The sequence below is a fragment of the Nyctibius grandis genome, chromosome 5 (assembly GCF_013368605.1).
Source record: "Nyctibius grandis isolate bNycGra1 chromosome 5, bNycGra1.pri, whole genome shotgun sequence".
NCBI lineage: Eukaryota > Metazoa > Chordata > Aves > Nyctibiiformes > Nyctibiidae > Nyctibius > Nyctibius grandis.
This window is the reverse complement of record NC_090662.1, coordinates 51595577-51618054: the sequence shown is the minus strand read 5'-3', so window position 1 is coordinate 51618054 and position 22478 is coordinate 51595577. Positions and strand designations below refer to the sequence as shown.

The following is a 22478-nucleotide window of genomic DNA, read 5'->3' as shown; positions in this document are numbered from 1 at the left end:
TGGACAACCGAATAACTTTCGAGATCACACATGTAACCTATTCCTCAAAAGCATATGTAGTGGTTTTGAGTGCAACCCCAGATGAATCAGATCCCTCTTAGCCCACATGTGAAAAAAACCCATGAGTTAAGACCAAAAAGAAATCTTTGAATTGCTGCTGTTCTCTGATCTTCTTGGAACCTTAGTGGTTGCAAAACCTTACAAGAGTTTCAAGGAGCCTCACATTTCTGTTAAGGTCTGTTAACATCTGGAGGGTCATCAGAAGTCAAAGGGGGATTGCCAAGGATCACAGAACTCCATCAGCTTCAGTTTTTCCCAAGTTATGTTCATAGAATCATAGAATGAATCGTAGAATCATAGAATGGTACATGTTCTCCATGTACCATTTTTTTTCTAGCTGAGAATTCCCTCATGTCAATGAGATCTTCAGATGCTCATTTTAGACTGCTTTTAAACTGTTGTATATTGAAAGAATAGTAGCAAGAAGCTTTCACGTATCAGTCAAGAAATGGACATTTACTTTTTAGCAGCTACAACTATATTTTTACAGGCTCTGATCGAGTTTTAACAGCATCAGTGCAACTTCATATTTTGGGCTTGTCTTCCTTCCCAAAAACTTTTCTTAGTAAAACAGAGTATCTTTTGAATGCTAATTATCCTGCTGCAAAATCCTAATGGAAACAAAACTGTCAGTTTTCTGCAAAGTAAAACTAGCAAAGACACCAGTAGACAGAAGCAGTTTTAGGCTTTCAGTAAAAAAGCTGTTATTCCTTCTGTCCATCAGGATTTCAGACCAGGATGGTAGTCAGATGAACAAAGCCCACTTTCCTTCCAGTGAAAACAAAGACTACACTCTAGCTTTGTCTACCTGCTTGTCTCCATAGCTCCTTCTGAGGGAATGAAACTCACACACAACTGTGCAATTCTAGCCTCTTTCACTGGCACTTCTTGAACAGATTTCCAGTAGTCTGAAGCCACCTGGCTCCAGTCCTACGCTGCACTGCTTGCTTCTTCTTTTTCCGGTAGCTAGATGGTTTTTGGAGTGCAGAGTTTTTTTTAAAGAAGAATCATAATGAGGTACTGAACTACTCATACTGTCATTTCAATAAATAATTGAATTTCAATTCAATAAATATATTTTTTTTAAATTTGGAGGTATCTCTATTCATCCAGAATATTGCATTTACCCCCAGCTGGTCTGCCAATCTGTCTCCCAAATGAACTGGCCAGTTAGTGATTTTACTGTATAACAACACCATTATCCCTAAAATCCCAGTCTGTACTAATATATTATGGAGAATCAAACAGTTACATGGAAACTGCTTTTTGCAAATTAATCTTTAGAGCCAGATAATGTGAATGAAAAAAATGCAGCTGAATCCTGTGCTCTTATGGTGCTCAATGAAATAAAAGCAGCTCCATAGTGGTGTAGGTGTCCCTGTGGACCTAAGTCTTGATTGAGTCATTCACTTACTTGCTGATTAGTATTATTGAATAACCACAAAAGTTCTTCCTGTCATTTATATAAAGCACAAAGGATGTATGGTGCTTAAAAGAAACTAACAGTCACTTTGGTAACTGTTAAGCATAAGAAGGCTCAATTAGAAATTCAAAATACATACTTTGATCCAATATTAAAGTACTAATACTCAGTTGTGGTTGTGCTCCAAGATTAGAATATACGAGTTCTCAGTCACAGAATAACACCTAGTACATTTTGTGGTATCGAAACAGGGAAGATCTCTTAAGGAGTTAGTTATCTCAATGCACTTCCTCAACATCAAAGTAATCCATGTAATTCTCTGTAGATCTTGCACGCTTGCAGGTTTTTCTTCTCTATAGTGAAGCAATTCCTCTACAATCAAGTACTTCTGTAAATAAAACCTAAGGAAGCTTGAGGGTACCTTTGGAGTTTCTTAACTGTATATACTTCAATTCTAACATATTTTTTATTTCTATCTGCCTGAAGTAGGTTAAGAAAGCTTGTATCTATTACTCCATGTCCCCAAAAAAGACCAGGGGGAGTGGAGTTAACTGAACTAATGCTATGGAGTGGGCCTCCGTGCTAGCAAAAGCCTCCACATACTCAGAGTCTGTAACAGATTAGATGGGATCAGTGTGTTATCTTTCTAATACGTACACACTGGTGTTTGCCTTCACAGCTTAGATGGTTCTATAGGAGAAATTTTTCATTTTTTCAAGCTGGTGCAGAGCACTTTTTAACCCAGCAACCTCAGTGGCTGAAGCTGGATCTCCTTCTGCGTATTCCCAAGTTCCAGCTGTTCCAGCCAGCAGCCAAGCTATTCATACACTGAGTGGGGTCACTCTTCTCATGGCTAGAGCTACAGGAGATACTCCATAATATTCCAGAATAAACAGCACTTAACAGCCATTTCTTACCTGCAGAAGATGGTGAGACTCTTCCATTCACACTAGACTGGAAAGGCATCATTTATGCTTCAGTCGTTCCTATTTCCGTGTATGCAGGACAGTATTCTGGTGAGGACAATCCTGCTGAGTGGGTGGAACGAAATCCTGTGAAGAGCTGGGATGACCAACTCTATTTTCCATAGCTTCCCTGTGAAGAAACAGTTTTCACAGAGCTATGACAGGAGCCTGTGTTCATCCTCGAGCATTTAGAAATGCAAATGAGGGAAGCTATAAAAGACTGAATGCAGTTTGCAGTTGTGCTTTGGAAACCTGCCACTCAATGCACTAATGGTCCATGGCTAACAAGTTCTCACCTGGTAAATCAAAAGTTGGTACTACACTGGAAATGGGCAAGACTAATAAAAACATGCTTTCTTATGGGTTATGGACATAAGTCATTAATGAGTTTAAACTATTAAACTCTGAATTTTATAGAAAAGACTTCCCAAACCATACTGAGGTCGTCAGCAGCAATACACTTGTAAATTGCCAGTGTAAGGGGAGAAGAAAAGGGCATTATTCCACTATAGTTGGGCTTGGTTAAACACAAGAGCAGGTTCAAGAATGCAGATCAGTGATGGAGAGAAAAAGTGCATGATGCCAGGGTGGTAAAGAAACTTAATCGGGCCCAGAAACTTAATCTGTGACAGAGCTCAAGGCGGAGAAAGACCTGAAATGTTTTCCATAAGGTAGGTAACTGCTATGACAGACTGCTCTTTCACACTTCCCAGGCCTTCTCCCCAGGAGACTAAACCTGGCATCTGCTCTAAGGAGGAAATATGCCATAAGATTTTAATTTCCTGGCCCTATTTGCTAAATGCGTAGACTGTGGAAGCAGCATCGGGTGATAGAACAAATATCTTTTCAGTGAGCGTGGTCGTTGATTTTTTTGTTGTTACAAGCTTCCTTCCTTTCACTGCTTGTCTATTGCTTGAATCATGAACTTTTAGAGGAAGACACTATTACAATATGCATATAAAACAGTCTGACAAAGCTTAGAGGGTAGAACAAGAACTCCAAGGTAATTCAGCACGGTAATAACCAAGAATGCAAAAAACTGCAATGAATTCATCAGCAGCGTCACGCTGTAAAAGAAAATTATCAGCCCATTTTTCTGGACTGGATGCAGAGGCACAAAGAGATTAGATGTTTACCTGCCCTACACTGAAACCCAAATATATAGTGGAGTTGGGGATGGGTTCAAAATCTTTCTGTACCTGAACAGCTCATTTTGACAGAAACCCAGTCTTTTGAAAACTTCCCATTAATTCTAGGCTAAAACTAGACACTTTTCTAATGAAATATCTTACTGTGTACTCTGAGCATATCTAATCTCCCTTAGGAAATGACCATTGACTTGGGCAGCCTATTCTTTTTTCATTTCGTGTTAACGTGCTTTTTAATCATCACCAAAGATTACTGTCTCAGGAAATGCTGGTTTCATAAACCACTCTTCTTTCCATTTAATGTACGCTCAAGATTTAGTCTGTGTTAAACTGGCAACTGTCTTCTCTGAAGAGGACTCAAATTCTGTCGCTACTACTGGGATGGATTTGCCAGCAGGACTCCACGCAGTAAAAATCAAGTGTTGTTTTTCCACACCCAACACTAATATATTATTTACACAGTATGCAAATTGTAATAGCAGGTTAAAAGACCTGCAGGATCACCTTTACACAAACATTAGGAGGCACTGCTCAACAATTTTTCTGTGGCTGGAGCAGGTAAAAGGAGTTTTCAAGCTGTAGTTGAAATGCTTGTTCCAGTGCCCAACTTGTATTCGCCGAGTATGGAAAGGCAGCACTGAAATGGAAATCGCAAATCCGGAGCTGCCTCCCGGGTGTGCACGCCGCTGGCGCAGCGAGGTGCTGCGCTGAAAATACCGGGCGCTTGCTGGGAGCTCTGCCAGCCCTCCGAGCCCTCTGCCTTCCCCGCCGCGGGCCGAGGCGGCGCCCCGGCGGCGGACCCCGGCTGGAGGGACCCCCCCTTCGCACCGGCGTGGGTGGGGGGGCCCAACCCAAGGGCTTGGCTCAGCGCCGGCAGCCTAATTGACCTCGAGTGCCGTGGCGGCAGGAGCCTTCCCTGCCAGCTGCCAGAACCCACCGCGGAGGAGGCCGGGGACCCCCGCCCCGCCCCGGCAAGGGCGGCTGGGGTCGTCCCTCTCGGTCACCGCCGAGCCGCCGGGCGGGAGAAGTCCCCTGCCACCCTCCCAACCCCGGGGGCCGGCACCGAGTGCCCCCTGACCCGCATCCCCCCCGCACGCCCGCCTGCCGCCCTCCCGCGGCGGCCAGCCCGCGGCCCCGCCGGCCCCGCCGCGGGCGCGCTCCCCTGGCGCGCTGGGCAGGGGCAGGCTCGGCTTGTTCCTGCCTCCAACTTCCCCTAAGTTTACTCGGGCTTCCCCCTCCCTGCGAGGTCTGCTCGGGCTCCTGGTCCTCCAGGAGGGAGGGAGAGAGGGCAGGAGGGAGGGGAAAGGCGTGTCTTGCCTGGGCTGCGGCTGCCGCCGCCGCTGCTGGAGGCAGATCGGAGATATAAAAGACCTGGCCGGGCGCCGGCAGTGGCTCCAGTCAGTGCGGGCGCTCACGCCGTGGGGAGCAGGGCGCAGCGGGGGCGCAGAGCGGCGCGGGAAGCGGGGCAGGCGGAGGCAGCGCGGGGCTCGCCGTGGGCAACCCCAATGCGTGGACTATCGGCTGCTGCATTATGCTGGAGCTACAGTTCCGCTGAAGGGAGTTTGCACAGGGCCGGCTGGGCTGGACTGCAGCGCTGCCGTTCCTTATGAAGAAGGCACAAGTGAGTGAGGCCGGGCGGCGGGGGCGAGGGGCGGCCGGACCCACCTGCCGGGCTGGGCTAGGCTGGGCCGCGGCTCCGCGGCGGAGAAGGTCCGCTGCGGACCGGGGGGCTGTTGGGGCGGAGGGGGGTACGCGGGTCGGGGCAGCGGCCGGGCGGGGTGTGCGCACCCGCGTCTCTGGGGGTGTCCGCGGGGGGAGGTGACCAGGCGACCCGAGAGGTGAGGGGTGCCGGGGATGGGAACTGCTGCCGTTGATGAGCGATTTGGGGGAGCGGGGTGGGGGGAGAAAAATAATTACCGCCCGGTCTTGCCCGCGGCGCCCGCAGCTTGTGGAAAAGTTGCTGCAAGCGGCTGGATGGGCGGCTGAGCCGTGGGAGATCTCAGAAGGCACTTGGGGAGATTGCCTTAATAAATCAGTTGCCTGTGTTACACTGACGAGCTGAGTGCGAAAACACGAAATAATCGGAGGCAGCGGTGCCGGGGCTGCTGTGCTCAGGGGCTCCGCTCCAGCCGCTCCGGCGTGCGGCGCCGGGCCGGTGTTGCGGGTCGCCCCCGGCATTCCGCCCCCCCGCCCTCCCTCACCGCGCCCTGAGAGCCGCTCTGTGCCGTTGCGGGTGGTCCCTGCCATTATTTCCTCCAAGTTCTGTAGAGATCGCAATCGCTGTGCTGTGTGTTTTTTTTAAAAAGGAAAGATGGGGACAGGCACGAAGTGGAAAAATCAATCTTGTAACAAGAAGCAGCTCAGGGAAACTGAAAAGTTTAAGGCTTGACCTTTGCAAGTGCTGGTACCCTTCATCCTGGATGACCTCAGTGAGAGCCAGGGCTACTCAGTGCCAAGACTGAGCTCCGAGAGAGAGCAGTGCGTGGGCACACACACCGCTGGTCCTGCGCTGGGGGCTTTTGCCTTCCCCTTCACTTCTTGGTTAGACGCAAGATACTTTTTGCCTTCGTCTGTTTCTTGGCAATTGCTGGGTCGTCCACGCACCAGTAGCCTGAAGACACCTCAGCATACAGTCATTGGAAAAGACATAAAATGTATTTTTTTAAAAAGGGAAAGACCTAACTGAAGTCTTTTGGGCAGTTAAATAGTTTTTCAAGAGATGACAGAAATTAGAAATACTCGTTTTTTGAAATACTTAAATCTCAGCTGGCCAAAGCACTGAAGAATGTACCCGTGCTTAAGGAGTTATAACTTAGAGACTTCATTTTTGTGATGCTGAAGTACAGTGAGGTGTTATCTTAAATGATCAGTTCTGAATTCTAATGGCATGTATCCATCGCTGTTATTCCCTTTAGATGACTGAAGATGCCTTGCACCTCAAAGCTATTGTTTCAGACCCTATATACAAACTTGGTCAAATATGCTGAATAGATTATTAGTTGGGAAGGGTCTCTTACACTTTAAGAGCCATATTTATGTGTGCTTAGTTATATGTGTTCATTTAATATCAGAGGGGGTAGCAATAAAGTCACAGGATGTTGTCCTAAGCCACAGAAGCGTACAGGTAGGGCTCTTTCTTCAGAGAAGAAAAAACTGTTCATCAAGCAAGTGAGGATTTATAAGTGCAAGCGGTCAAGTGTTTTATTTCATACAAATTGTAAACTTCTGAAACCAACAGAGTACTTTTGCAAATTCAGAGCAAAGCAAGAACAATCCCTCTCTCCCAATAAACTGGGAAAGACAAGCAGTCTTGGCATTCAGGACCATATGGCTTGACTCAGGGGCTCATGAGCTGTAGCCTGTGGAACAGCTTCTTGTCATGGTGGTGAAGCATCTGTCAGCCTTCAAGCAGTTATGCTTCCTGCTTTTTGGAGGCAGTGACAGACTCCTAACTCTCCAAAGGATTGTTTTCTTCATTTTAAGGATTAGCAAACAAATGTGATACCAAACCATTAATCATTCCAAGGGGATCAGAGCAGGAGATACTTAGAGACTTTCCACTAAAACCATGAAGCCCCTTGTGCAAAGAGAGAGCAAGTGAAGCAGCTACAAGAAGGAGGACTTAAGCACATTGGGGCACTCGGTACATTAAAGTAATTTTTAATCTTTATGCTTTCCTGTGGCTACTTTTGCCATTGTCAGGACTGGTAACTGTCGTAGTGAAAAGAATAGGATTGGGAAGCCAGGAAAGAAGTTAACATTTCTTATAATAAAATATTCTGCAATAGAAACAGAAAGTGAGAACCACTACATCACTGAGCCTTGAAAACACTTAGTAATACCTGGATAGTGCTTAAAATACATCAGGGATTTTGATGTTTGAGGTAATGTTACGCAGGGATAATATATAACTAGAGCAGCTGAAGGAGTAGCTGAGTCATACATCAGTGCAATGAAAGTGCTGAAAGAGGAGAGTCATGCTGAACGCTAGAGTCGAAGTGAGCAGGTTGGTCAGTTTATTTAAATCAGTCTTAACCTGAGAAACCACAGGAACTGCAGAAGCATGTTCCCAACAGCATCAGTCCTAGGAGTGTTTCTGAAACTATACAGTTTGACAAATATATAACCCCCTGTTTTAAACGTGCCAACACCTCCTGGATATATTTTTTTTTAAAGTAATAATGCCTTTAAATATGTGATTAAGCAGCCATACAAATCCTTTTTCAATGGGGCTATTTCCATAAATTAATCTCACTGAAGGATTACTTGGATGAGAGGATTTGCAGGCTTATACACTTAGTAATTAGAACTTTTATCAGAAGTGAGTTTATGTCATTTTGCATGCTAACATTACAACAAATAAAATATCACTGATGTCTGGACAGCCTTTTACATTTTGAATAAAACAGGGTGAGTGGTGCTAGTGTGATACAATCTTGCAAAAATGTGTAGCAGATTTCTGATTTGCCTGTTCTTTGATTTGAAGACAACCTAAATAGGATTAAGTTACTACGAAATATGCTGCAAGGAGGGGTCATCCATGGGGCTAGCTCAGAAGGCTGCTGATGTCTGGATATCACAGATACTTGGTTCAGGCACTTGATCTTCAGCAGTGGGTTAGATGCACAACCTCTTAGAAACCTCAGTATTAGAAGTGTCTTAGATCTCAGCTCGGCTTTTTATCTCTGAATGTGCACATTGTTGCTGGTAATTAAATGACCTTCTTAGGTTGTCCTATCTGTAGTATGTTTGTGTCACTGAAGTGGGAGCATCTGTAGAAATTATTATGGAATGATACCAGGAAAAAGAATTAGTACACAAATTGCCTGCTCCAGTCTCACATCAGCAGGCTAAATCAGAAACACAAAGCAGATACCTGATACCTTGGTGTGAGCTTGCAGAGTCATTACTTCAGGAGAAATGGTGAGCTCTGATCTCCAATCTTTCTTGCTCATTCTGCAAAAAAAACCTGAACACTAGGCACTAGAAGACATCTGGAGCTCACGGTAGGTATAGATCTGCTGCTCATCAGATAGAAAAGAGAACTTGCTGGAGCCAGAAAGATGCTATTCACATTGAGCAATGGACTAAGGTGTCTGTCTCTTTTCCTCTGGTTTTGACTTTGTTTAGGGGAGGACAGTTTGCAAGTACTGCAGCTGGAAAAAACATCCCGGAATAAAGTGTCATATGGAGAATAAACAGCAGATGACCTGGAAGATTCTAGGGTGGGGGAGCATTTTGTAAGGCGTGTTTAGTGATCTTTTTTTTTTTCTTTGCCTGCTTGTATTGTGCGCCTGTGTTTATCTCCATGAACTATGCAGCACTTGGCTTTGTAGTTTAGACTGAGGCTGCTAACCCAGTCTGCTTCTGACCCAGTTCTGCCATCACACTGAAATCTAGTTTCTCCTTTTGTGCACTGCATGTCGGTCGTTCAGGTACAGTTCTGCAAGCTGACAGTGTCATTCTCCAAGTTTTGTTATGTGACTTAATGGTATGCTGGCTCATGCAATCGCCATATTGTACGAAAGTTAAGAGTTGGCAAGACGCAGCCCTTGGCTTCGGGTGGGCAATGCTCAGTATGCCGTATGTAAACACAACACCCATTTATTTGAAGCAAGGCAGGAAAAATCTCCCTACACAATTCCATTTGAGTGGTGTGGGAGCAGACAGATGAAAACGAAAGCGTTTGTCCTGGCCCTGGTCTTTAGTATGCCAAACCTGAGGCTAGTCAGCCTTTTAAACACACTACAAATCCTGTTGTTTTTTGGTTTGTTTTTTTTTTTTCCCTGTGCACTTGTGGAAAAAGGAGATGGACCAATGTAAGGTGAGTGGAGAGGGGCAATGCTCCACTTTAGTTTTGTTGATTGGCCTATGTTTACATTGCGTCATACGTAAACCTGCAAAACCGACGTTTGTAAGTATTACTGATGCTGAAATAACTGGCCGTGGGGAGCACATAAAATATAGATTTCTTTGCTGGGTGGTTTTAGTTATTGACAAATGTAAATGGTATCGGACATTTACTAGTATGAGAATGAAAATTGAAAATACGTTACAGTTACAAACAGAGAAAACAAAAAAAGTGTTAAGTATTTTATTTGATTAAAGCTGGTAACATGCATAATATCTGAGGTCAATGAAAGTAGATACGCTAATGAAGGCATTATTTCTACTGTATATCTAAATAAAAGCCAGTTTAGGAGTTCAGATTAATGAACACTTTGAATCACAGCAACATAGGAAATAAATTATCCTCTGATTTCCTATTGTTATCTAATAACCACTGGGTGAATGATTGGTTGTTGTTTCTGTTTAAATAATGTTTAAATTATACAATGTAGATGGATGCGATAGCCATTTTAAATCTGATTAGGAATTTTCTGCATTATACGTATTTTTGCGTTACTGTTGCTGCGTGGAGCAGACTTAAGTTCAGGTGCAAGGCAAAAATAGCATCAGGTCTAAGATGTCACTGCAGGTATTGCCTGAAGGAGGCCCTTGCGGTACTCACTGCTTTGCAACCATGCTTTGAAGCACACAGTTTTGCAACATGGGTAAGTCCTGAGCCTCCAGCTATTCCATCACCACTTGAACCAATGCTGGAAGTAAGACCAGGTGGTGTAGGCTGGGGGAGCAAGTGCAGGCTCCCCCCTGCAGGGCCAAAAGTGCTCGCTGATAGTGGTCAGGGCTCCTGGAAGGCTTTCTCAAGCAGGTCTGCTGTAGACCCACTGTTCAGGTACCTGCTAGCCCCAAACCTTCCTTGCTGTTAAAGAGCACCTGTAAGCATGCAGGAACTGCACCATTTGTTTATTTTTCTTTTTCTTCATTTTTGCTGCAAAACTTACTGGATGGAGAAGATCAGATTTAGGAATGACCCTCAAGGTCATATTTCACAGAATCACAGAATGTTAGGGATTGGAAGGGACCTCGAAAGATCATCTAGTCCAATCCCCCTGCTGGAGCAGGATTACCTAGACCATATCACACAGGAACGCATCCAGGCGGGTTTTGAATGTCTCCAGAGAAGAAGACGCCACAACCTCTCTGGGCAGCCTGTTCCAGTGTTCGGTCACCCTCACCGTAAAGAAGTTTTTCCTCATATTTATGTGGAACGTCCTGTGTTCCAGCTTGCACCCATTGCCCCTTGTCCTGTCAAGGGATGTCACTGAGAAGAGCCTGGCTTCATCCTCATGACACTTGCCCTTTACATATTTATAAACATTAATGAGGTCACCCCTCAGTCTCCTCTTCTCCAAGCTAAAGAGACCTAGCTCCCTCAGCCTCTTCTCATAAGGGAGATGTTCCACCCCCTTAATCATCTTCGTGGCTCTGCGCTGGACTCTCTCTAGCAGTTCCCTGTCCTTCTTGAACTGAGGGGCCCAGAACTGGACACAATATTCCAGATGCGGCCTCACCAGGGCAGAGTAGAGGGGGAGGAGAACCTCTCTCGACCTGCTGACCACACCCCTTCTAATACACCCCAGGATGCCATTGGCCTTCTTGGCCACAAGGGCACACTGCTGGCTCATGGTCATCCTGTTGTCCACTAGGACCCCCAGGTCCCTTTCCCCTCCGCTGCTCTCCAACAGGTCTGTCCCCAACTTGTACTGGTACATGGGGTTGTTCTTGCCCAGATGCAGGACTCTACACTTGCCCTTGTTATATTTCATTAAATTTCTCCCCGCCCAACTCTCCAGCCTGTCCAGGTCTCTCTGAATGGCTGCGCAGCCTTCCGGTGCGTCAGCCACTCCTCCCAGTTTTGTGTCATCAGCGAACTTGCTGACAGTGCACTCTATTCCCTCATCCAAGTCATTAATGAATATATTGAATAGAACTGGTCCCAGTACCGAGCCCTGAGGGACTCCGCTAGACACAGGCCTCCAACTAGACTCTGTCCCGTTGACCACCACTCTCTTGCTTCTTTCCTTCAGCCAGTTCAGAATCCACCTTACTACCCAATCATCCAGACCACACTTCCTCAGTTTAGCTGCGAGGATGCTGTGGGAGACAATGTCAAACGCTTTACTGAAATCAAGATAGACCACATCCACAGCTTTACCATCATCTATCCACCGGGTTACATCCTCATAAAAGGCTATCAAGTTTGTTAAGCCTGACTTCCCCTTGGTGAAGCCATGCTGAGTGCCCCTAATGATCCCCCTATCCTTGATGAGCCTAGAGACAGCACCAAGAACAAGTTGTTCCATCACCTTTCCGGGGATATTTAGCCCAAACCTCCAGAGCTACCTCTTCTCCCATCTGTGACTTGGTGCCTGTTTGTAACAGTCAGTTGCATGGTATTTCTTAGGGTTCCAGTGAAGAGTTTCTAGAAGTCAGGCTGGGTATTGTGGTACTCCTCCACCTTCACTAGCTTCTCACTGATTTTGGGCAGCAGAGCAGGGAAGTCAGAGAGGGGTGTGTGCTGGCAGCCTTGGGGCTCAGGCAGAGGTGAGTTGTACACTTCAGCTCAGATTCATGTTCTGCAAAGCCTGCAGGTTGAGGCTGGCTGTCACAACAGAATGAGTGTATGGTCTACAGAGATTACCTCAGGGTTTGCGAGTGACCTTGATTAAATCCAGAGAGAAAAAGGCTAATCTAAAGGAATGTACCTGAGCATACTCACTGGAGTGTGAGAGACACAGGTTCACATCTTTTCTTCGGTAGGGACTTAGGTCTCCAGGAAGAGTCTAACCATCCAGTCTGTCTTGTTGAATCTATTATTCTTTGTACGGGTAGTTATGCATTGTGCCAGAGGGAAGAAAAGAAGAAAAGTCAAGTCCAGGCTCTGAATCTGAAGTGTAACTTCGGTGTTTCTCCAAATCCAAACTGGGTCCATGCAGATTAAGATTTTAACTCCCCTGAGTTAAGACATACTTTAAGACCAAATTAACTGTGCTGCTAGGTTTATTTGTTCAATATTGAGGGTGGCTGACACATGAACTAGGGATGTAGGCAGGACTGTATGTCAGGTCACAAGTCCAAATTCATAGATTGCGAATCACGCCAACCTCTGAACCTCCATTCAGAAAGATTTAGGCGTCTGCAAATCAGTCTGAAAACATCAGTCTGCCAGTCCTATCTGTTTGTGTATCTTGGTGTTTCCAAGCGTAGCCATCCCGTGTGACTGAGCCTGGCTTCAATGCAATCACATTAACTGTCCTCAGTGGCAATAACCCTCATCCCGTTCTATTCAGCTGATCTTCTGCCTTTCCTTTGTTCTGCTGCCATCAGCTCCAGGGACATCAGTTCACTAACAGTTAAGGCCAAGAATAAGTGTAGTCCAGGTCACTCTACCATCTCTTTAGAAGTATCATAGAATCAGAGAATGGTTTGTGTTCAAAGGGACCTTAAAGATCATCTAGTTCCAACCCCCCTGGCATGGGTGCGGACACCTTTCCACTAGACCAGGTTGCTCAAAGCCCTGTCCAACCTGGCCTTGAACACTGCCAGGGAGGGTGCATCCATACCTTCTCTGGAAAACCTGTTCCAGTGTCTCACCACCCTCATTGTAAAGAATTTCTTCCTAATATCTAATCTAAATCTACCCTCTTTCAGTTTAAAACTATTACCCATCATCCTATCACTACATGCCCTTGTAAAAAGTTCCTCTCCAGCTTTGCTGTAGGCCCCCTTCAGGTACTGGAAAGCTGCGAAAAGGTCTTCTCGCAGCCTTCTCTTCTCCAGGCTGAACAGCCCCAGCTCTCTCAGCCTGTCTTCATAGGAGAGGTGCTCCAGCCCTATGATCATCTTTGTGGCCCTCCTCTGGACTCCCTCCAACAGCTCCATGTCCTTCTTATGTTAGGGGCCCCAGAGCTGGACGCAGTACTCCAGGTGGGGTCTCACAAGAGCGGAGTGGAGGGGCAGAATCACCTCCCTCAACTTGCTGGCCATGCTGCTTTTGATGCAGCCCAGGATACAGTTGGCTTTCCAGGCTGCAAGCACACGTTGCTGGCTCATGTTGAGCTTCTCGTCAACCATCAACCCCAAGTCAGGGCTGCTCTCAATCCATTCTCTGCCCAGCCTGTATTTGTGCTTGGCATTGCCCTGACCCATGTGCGGGACCTTGCACTTGGCCTTGTCGAACTTCATGTGGTTCGCACGGGCCCACCTATCAAGCCTGTCAAGGTCCCTCTGGATGGCAGCCTTTCCCTCCAGCATGTTGACCGCACCGCACAGCTTGGTGTTGTCAGCAAACTTGCTGAGAGTGCACTCAATCCCACTGTCCGTGTCACCAACGAAGATGTTAAACAGGACTGGTCCCTTAAGAAGTACCTTAAGAAGTTTGTAGAAGCACCCTAAATATAGCTTTAGGAATATGTTGAGTATATGCAGTCTGCTCATTGTATGATAGGACCTACGTTCTGCATTTACTTTGGCTGGAATCTCTCCACTTGATGTAGGCAGGATCACTTGTGCTGATAGTTTTCCAGTGTCTTTTCTCCTAAATGAACAATACCATTTTTTTTTCCTTGCAACTAATGAAAGTTAGGAGTGAATCCAAGTATCTCACCCTGTTGAACCAGTGTCCACATACATACAGAGGAACACACACCACGCAAAAACAACTGTACATATCCAGTATTCTTTATCTGGATGCCAGCCTCTGTTTATGCACAAACTTGTGCTCAGTGAAGGTCATAAGCATGGTGTGCAAGCCTCCTGCCCAAGAGATTTGAAAATCTGTATGTCATGTGGGCACAGCCAAGCCCTGAGAATGTCCAGTTTCAGCCTGGAATAACACAAGTGCAGAAATACGTGCCAACAGTGTGTATTTCCTTTACAGGACAGACATAATCTGTGTGTGAATTCACACCATGCTTTATCATGAAAGAAGTAAGGCAGAGAACCTCCTTGGAATAAAAGCTTATCTGAGTCCTGTACAGGATAATCTTAAACCATTCATGTCAAACGGATCTATAGCTTTTTCTTTGTGTATTTTTGTTCTTTACTGTGAAACTCAGCATTCAGTGACAGGTAAAGTTAGTTCCTCATTTTTTGTGGAAGAACTTAATAATGCTCAATTATTTTTTTGAACGGACTTTTATGATGATACAAAACAGGTATATACATTTTATATTAATCTGGAAGTATGAGGAGAAAATATAAAATTTTCCTTGCTTCCTTGTGCTTGCTTGATAGCAGCAGACCAATATATGTCTCCCATTTATGTTTGCAGAATGATACATCATCGCTGGGTGGATTCTTCGGTCTGTTTAGTAACACATGACCTCTAATTATGTTTGGAAAAAAGTTATTCTGGCAATATAAGCCAGACTGTAAAAACTAAGTTGTGCATGTCCTGACAATCTATTTCCGTTTAGAACAGAAAATGAACTCTGCAAATCATACAGCAACTCTTTTTGTAAGAGCTGCTCTTGGACAAAAGAATTAACTTAGTGATGTCTACAGCACATACTGAAAACTCGGAGTAATACACTGATGTACACAGCTCATTATTTTAAAGTGTGATTTTTGGACAGTGCCTGTAAATGTGGAGGTTTTAAAGAGTATAGGGAAGTTTGTTGCTCCATTTCATGTTGATCCAAAAAAATCCCTCTCTGTTTATGCGGATTTCATAGTTGTGTCTAAAATGGGAGTAGGATATCAAGGTGCTGACTTTTGTGCGCTAACTGAAGTAATGGACTGAAGTGAGGCAGTGAGAAGTCAGACATGATACATTTAGATTAATAATATGCTGCATATATGTAAAATAATTCATTAAATGAAAAGAAGTGCTTAGAAATTTAGGGAAGCTGAAATTTAAACGTGCTAATGTTTTATTGTAAAGAAGTCCTAAGTTCCAACCCTCTGATTTCCAGCCTCCATTTACTCATTAAGTGAACTCAGCAAAATTTGTGTTTTGCATTAAAAGTCAAGCAGACAATCTTATGCATTATGTTTTAGACTGATATAGATCTGAATGTCAGTTCTTCTTGAGATTTGTTTTTCTTTTACTACTTTGAAGCGTGCAGGAATAGGAACATTAGTCACCCAAATGAATTTAGGAAGCTTGTATAACACTGCTTGGCACCCTCTTTCTTTTGGATTAAAAAATATGTTCCTGAATAAATAGAGCTTTTTGGTGGTTATTTTAAAAAGGAGGGAAAAAATATATCTCCAATATTCATAATTGCTGTCTTTTTTCAAATTAGTGTGGTTCTGCAACGTGCGGATTGCATTTCTGTTCTAATAGCAAAAACTATCAGCACTGTATTTGACAGCAGTTTAAATGTTTCTGATGTGTATTGCGTTCTTTATTTTCAAGGAAATATGAACCTTATTTATAAACCTTAAGTTTAAATACTGTCACTGAAACTGCTTTGATCTTCTGTATTATAATCCCTGGCAAAGAATGTGCCCTAGATTTGCCATGCATTCTGTAAATCCATGTCCTTTAAAAATTCTGGCCGTAATCATAGTCTGTTCCAAACTGTTTTGATAAATTTCTTCAGTATTTGTTCCTTTAGTGTAAAGCTGGGCAGTGAAAGCCCTCTTTTCAGGCTACTAAATCCAGTGAAAATCGTGCTATTTTTTAAAATTAGACTCCATTCCCAAGCAGGGTGGTGTTCATAATCCCCCATCAATTTTCTTCTGCCACAGATGCAGGAAGATTTGTTCCACCACCATGTCTGTGAACAAAATTTCTGGATTTTTTTTTCTATCATCACATCTCAAGCCCAAATCTAAAAATGGTTGTTCATCCTTCAAGTTTCTCTCTCCTTTCCTCATTCAGACAGAAAACTAACAGTGCTGCCCTCATTTCTTTGTGCACCTTTCCTGGCCTCAGTTGCATTTAAGTCAGCATCCTCGCCTCTGACAGTAAAACTTGAGCACATCTGGCAGGCAAAATACTGAAGGTGTCTCTCACCATCCTGTTTTCTTCCGCATAGTCTAAGCTTCATCTCTGGTGAATGTTTTCTACAATTTTGTAGTAGTCTGTCCTGAGGCCATTTTTATTTCCCACAATCTTATTGAGGCCCACTTCAACTATTAATTCTCTGAATAACCTGTTTTTACTGTACTTAGTCTTCTCTGTAAAAACTAAACATCTCAGAATTAGAATGAATCCACTGTTCTGTGGAATATATTGTTTATTTATATGATGACACTTGTAAGCTATTAATACAGTTATAAAGACCCCTCTGAAATATTGGTCTGCCGTTTCTAAAATCAACAATACGTTTTCCTCTGTAACGTCAGTAATTTTCTTAATATATTAAGAAAATCCTTGCTTTTTTTTTTTTTAAGAGTCAGATACTTATTGAGACCAAAGGAAATCCTTTTAGAAGTAATTGTTACTGCTTTCTCCTGTATCTCAGCTTTGTCACCTAACCATATTAGAAATATCTGATTCAGTGTTTTCATTTGGCTTTAAAAAAATCTGGCCTAAAACATGCTTTAAATAATCTGGAGTGAATTTCCTGTCTTCTTTTTCCTCAGCACATTTTAAAAAATCTCTTCTCACACACAGGTTTTAGGGATCAACTACACACTTGCCAGTAAGAGTCAGATTGTCTACAGGACTTTTGGTCATTTTCCACTGTAACAGAATGTTGTTGACATTTACAAATGGTCTGAGACATATGTAAAGTTAATCTGATTTTAGCCTTCTGGTTTATTTCTATTGAAACAAGTCCCTCTTGCTTTGCATCCAAAAGCATTATTTCAGTTACTGTTGAATTTGTACCTGTTTAAAGCGCTAATTGTCAAACTATGATGTGCTTTTTGGCTTTATTCCCTATGATAGATTTTTCTTCTTAACATACACACTCCATTACTCATTTCAGAGCAAATGGCACAATTCCTACAAAACTGGAAAGAATTTTTTTCCTGTATAAGTTGACAAGTAGCACTTAAGTAAACTTGCTAAGAAACTGCATCACTTATGAAAATACCTAATGTCTTTTACTGGAATTTTAGAGTGTAGACATTGAAAAGTATATACTCTTAGGAGATTTGCACTGATCTTATCAATGATGGGATATATTTTCTGTGAGATTAATTACGGAAGCCAAAGAAATTTCGTGATAGGCCAGGCAACTTAATGTGTCCTCTTTAAGAAGAGCAATCCTAGGAAACTTGTGAGAAATAGGTGTATAAATCATCAAAGAAATCATATTATGTTGTGTGAGTATTTGCATGAGCTTCTCTATCATCGCATCTGTAACAAGGATGCTGTTGAACATATATCAGAAAAATAGTTTCACTACTGACATCTGTGGTTCTTTTTCTAGTTCACATGAATACTTTTGACCAAAATTAAAGCTCTATAGGAAGTAAATGCACTGCACGCAATTTACAACTGCATTTTTTATAAGTAACCCCTGTGAAAATCATCAGTAAAATTAAGGTATAATAGCTGTTTTTCCAGAGGGTTGCGTTCTGTCACATCATTGCAAATGTTGCGAGGTTACCTAACATTTCTTATCAGTTATTTACTGAATTCGAAGTACTGATTACTAATGTCTTTAGAATTATAAGCATCTGTATTTAATAGGCATTTATATTTCTCTAAAATTGTACAGACTTAGGGAGCTTTTTTTCTCAGATTATTTTTCTTCCAGTTGTATCTGCATCTCCATAGTCATACTGAGCCGCAAACTGACTGACTCAGCTTCTTTTTTTGGTATGTTTACCCCACAATTTCTGCAATTTTTAAGGAAAGCTGCAAGTGGAGCTTTAGGTTTAAGTTTAGGTATTTACAGTTCTCTCTAGTTAGCATAACTCAAGCAAAAACATTGAGGCATTCATATTAATTCTGCGTTCACAATTCTGTGACAATGAAGTTAGCTGGGATATATCTTGTGTGTCCATGCTCTAAGCTGAGAGCACTTGCACATTGATATATATCATGGGAATGTGCCTCTTCTTCCTGGAAATGTAGGGGAATTGTTTTCATTAGTACTAGTACTAGAGTACTAGCAACTAGTACTAAAGTACTAGCAACCCTTTGATGGAATTTGTAGTCATTAGCCTATACAAATCCCAATCAAAACCCAAACCAAACAAAAAATCAAAACAAAAAACCTGAACCCACCCACAGACCACCAGGATATTAGAATTATAGTTTGTGTGGACAGGTCTAAAGTTCGGGGCAGGATATAAATTATAACTCGGGTTAATTTTACAGTAAAATCAAGGTGTTCATAACTTGGTAAAAATAGGTGATCATGGTGTTCCCTTCATTTTCTCAAATATGTAGAAACTCATAACACATCAACTCTTAATTCTTGTCTTTAGAGTGAATGAATATGTCTCCATAAAGAAAAGCAAAGTGTAGGAATAAGTCATTAGTTTGTAACATGGCAAAAACCTAAGAGGTAACGTTTTCTAATTGTCAGCAACCTCATATAGTTCAATCTGGTAAGAGGGTTCACAGATTGATGACAACATGTGCAAGCTACTTAAATTACTCAGGTTAATTGAAATTAAAAGAGATGCTAGGGAACTTTGAAAATGTTTAGAGAAGATAGGAGAACAGATGGCATGATGGCAAGTGGAGTTTGTGGTGTTGAAGAGCAAGAGGGATGCATTTTGGAAGGAATGTTTTGAACTAATTGTAACTACATTAATAACAACAGTTTTCATTAGTTATAAAAACTACTTGCAAGCTTTTTTGTAATGTTCTTGTAGCACTACTTGGTCAGGAAAAATGGATGAAAAATCCCTGTATTGTACCTGTGGTAGAACAAATCCACCAACATATTGGCATGTATTAGGAGCAGAAAGAGAAATGTAAAAACTGTAATGCTTTTATGATGGTGATAGTCAGCCATCTGAAAAAAGTCCTGGTTGCCCCATCAGAAAAAAGAATGTAACAGAAATGGTGGTCCTAAAATAGGCAAAAGTGTTATATGGAAACAATATGGATATGAAGGGGGACTGAAAGCTGAGGGCAAGAAACTACTGAGTGATATGCAAGAAGTAGTAGAGAGAATTATTACTGGACACTACTGATCTTGGTACAAGAGCAAAGAAATTCTTAACACAATTGAAAGTCAGAAGAACCAGTCAATGCTACCTTCACACACAATTACCAGTCTGGAAAGCTTTTTGACACTAGATATAATACGGCTTGAAATGCAGCTTGATAAATGTCAGAGTGAGCCCAAGAGGTCACTTTCACCGAAATGGATAGTCCTAGTCTTCTCATCCTTTCACATCTCTTCTCCTCCTCCACTCATTACTCAGGGATTAGTTTTCTGTCTCTGAGCTGAATTGGCTAGTCACTGTCTGTGAATTTACTGACTTGCCGAGGGGTCGGGTGAATGTCAGAGGGAGGGAAGCTGTGGAGAAGGAGATGCTGAGAGCCTTCTCTTAGCATCAGGGAGCTGTTAGATTGCTTCAGACCATCTCATTAACCTCAACTGAAGAAAAAAGGATTATACACTGAAGTAGGTAAAAAGCCATGGTTACTTTAGTTTACACTCTAAGCATGAAAGGTTGCTTATCATCTTCTAATTCATGCAATTAAGAAAAAATTTTTAAATAGGCAATATATTTTGTAAGTGTGAATGATCAGGTTTCTTCAGTTTTCTGTGGCTACCAGACTGATCATGTACCAATCTGACACTTCTTATTTTCCAAATCTTCATTGCCTTAATTGCACAAGTCAGATTTGGCCTAATTATAAACTCAGTTTCATATACAACCATCTGCCAAAGTTACCATTTGTAACAATTCAGCCTTTAGTTTTGAGAAAAGGAAAACCCTTTGAAATATATTGTAGCTGAACTCCAATTACATGTGAAAGTAATGACAGCTGAGACATTTATACTGGAAGATCTTTCTTTTAGCACGGGAGTATGAATGGTTAGAACTCATAAAATTTTATGCAATGCTGACATGTTGCATAGCTCTAGTCATTGAAAGACAGTTTCCATGGACCATCCCCAAAAGATACTCTTGTCCAGTACTTCAGTATCAACTAGAAAAGGCACTTAAAAGTATGTCCTTCTCTTTTAAGGGTACATAGGGATTCAAAATATACTGGAGTTTCTGATGCAGTAATGCAGTCACTGGCTTTTTATGTTATAGGAAGCATTTCAATCAGTCCCATACCATACCATTTTTGCCATCTTCAACATATATTGTCCTGGAACAACCTTATACATTGCTTCATATTCCTAAAATGGCCAGTCTGGCAATTTGCTTTCTTTAAAAAAAATAAATGCATATGTCTCATAAAAATTATTTCAGAAAGAATTTTTAAAATTAACAATGGCACGATGCATTTTAGTAAATCTTGAAAAATGAATTGATGTTCATTTTCTGTGGTAAAAAGATGTGCAGTTGGAATAATAATCAGTTATTTTTGACATATGGAAATGTTTTCAATTTAGATTGAAAACATCAAAAAAATTAGTTGATTTGTTCTTACTAGTATACCAACTTATTTGCTTTAAGACAAAGCATAATGTATTTGTAATTCCAGCTTGCTGAGGTAAATGGCTCATTGCCTGCCCAGTGCTTACGTTGTCTTGCAAGCATACTTAAATGTTTTGAAGATTAGTTTCTAATTTGATGTGTCAGTTACCTGATTTGTCTGAAGTCCTGTAAGATGCAACTTGAAGGCATTTGAGATTAATCTCATCCATCAGTCCATCACTTGAGATAAATATTCTTTTCACAAAAAAATATGGATTCCTTCTTAATGTCCTTATATTCTAATAACAGTGTAAATGTAAGATGGTGTTATTCTTTCACAGATCACTACCTTACAGCTAAATTGTTCCCTTGGGTTTTGAGTGTGTCTAGGAAAGCATCCGATTCAAATTATGTAGGAAACAAAATGTGGTCTAAGAGCTTAGAGCATTTTTTGGAAGTAAAATTATTTACTGGGTAACTTTCATAAATAAATATGAGAGAATTGAGTTGAAATCAGGATCTAGAAAATGATGGGTGTTTTTTTTTTTTTTGGTAAGAAAATGATTTAAATCTGTTTTTGTTTTACTCTGTGTTAGTTGGAAACAGCTGACATAAACTTGCATGATCCTCACAACCATTTCTTGGTGCACTACTAATACATACAGCTCAGCTTGTCAGGTACAGTGATGAGAAGAAGTACAAAATCAAGATCTACTGAAATCTTGAAAATTAATAAATAGGTCTAGGAAGAACGTAAGCCTAGCAATGTTGCTTCTGAGGGGCTCATTGAAACTTCATTTTATTATAGACGAATGTGCAGTCATATGCTCCAAGTTTTTGAATGGTAGGGTTGAAATTTACACATTTCCCAGGGTAACATTGGGACAGACCTTCTGCTTAGCTAATACTATATCAAGAAATGCTATATAAACGAGCAAAGAACAATAGGATTTTTATTGTGACAAATAAGTTCAACATGCTGAAAGTCCTCAGGGTTCTTCCTGCATCTCCTGAAAAAGGTTTCATTTTTCACTTTTGTTGGTTTTTTAGTATGCTGGCTTTTAAACAGCTTGCCTCTAGGTGCCTTTAATCTTTTCCCCTGAAAAATTATCTTCCAGAAACCTCCTGTAGTTTTTGTAAAAATTGAGTATAAATTATTGTTTAAATGTCTGCAGTGGCTGTTTATGGGGCCAGAAACCGACTTTATTGCCTAACAACATGTGTTTTGTTGGAAACAGTACATGATGTGGGAAGGATTATGTATTTGTTTTAAAACTCAAACTGTTTCTAACAAACTAGGCGCTATTATGTTAAATTTTCCCCTGAATATTCACTTATGGCACATACTAGGTGTTCTATTGACTTAGCATAGGATTTTGTACACAAGATGATTGTAAAACACTGCGTTAAATCTGTAAAGCCACATTTCTAAATTGTGAACAGTGTACAGGCACATCATTAGTAGACATTATGTCCAGTATAGTAAATTTCTTGATGAAATGGAAAATAGTGAGA

At 42.0% G+C, this 22478-nt stretch overlaps 1 protein-coding gene across 2 annotated transcripts in view; it reads left to right on the top strand.

The window, feature by feature from the left end:
* Positions 1-4980: 4980 nt before the first annotated feature.
* Positions 4981-22478, top strand: part of KITLG (KIT ligand) — a 57348-nt gene continuing 39850 nt past the window's right edge. For both annotated transcript variants that reach the window (XM_068401384.1, XM_068401383.1), the window contains exon 1: positions 4981-5217. In XM_068401384.1, coding sequence (XP_068257485.1) covers positions 5203-5217 — 15 coding nt within the window. In that variant the 5' untranslated portion in view covers positions 4981-5202. The remainder of the gene's footprint in view (positions 5218-22478) is intronic.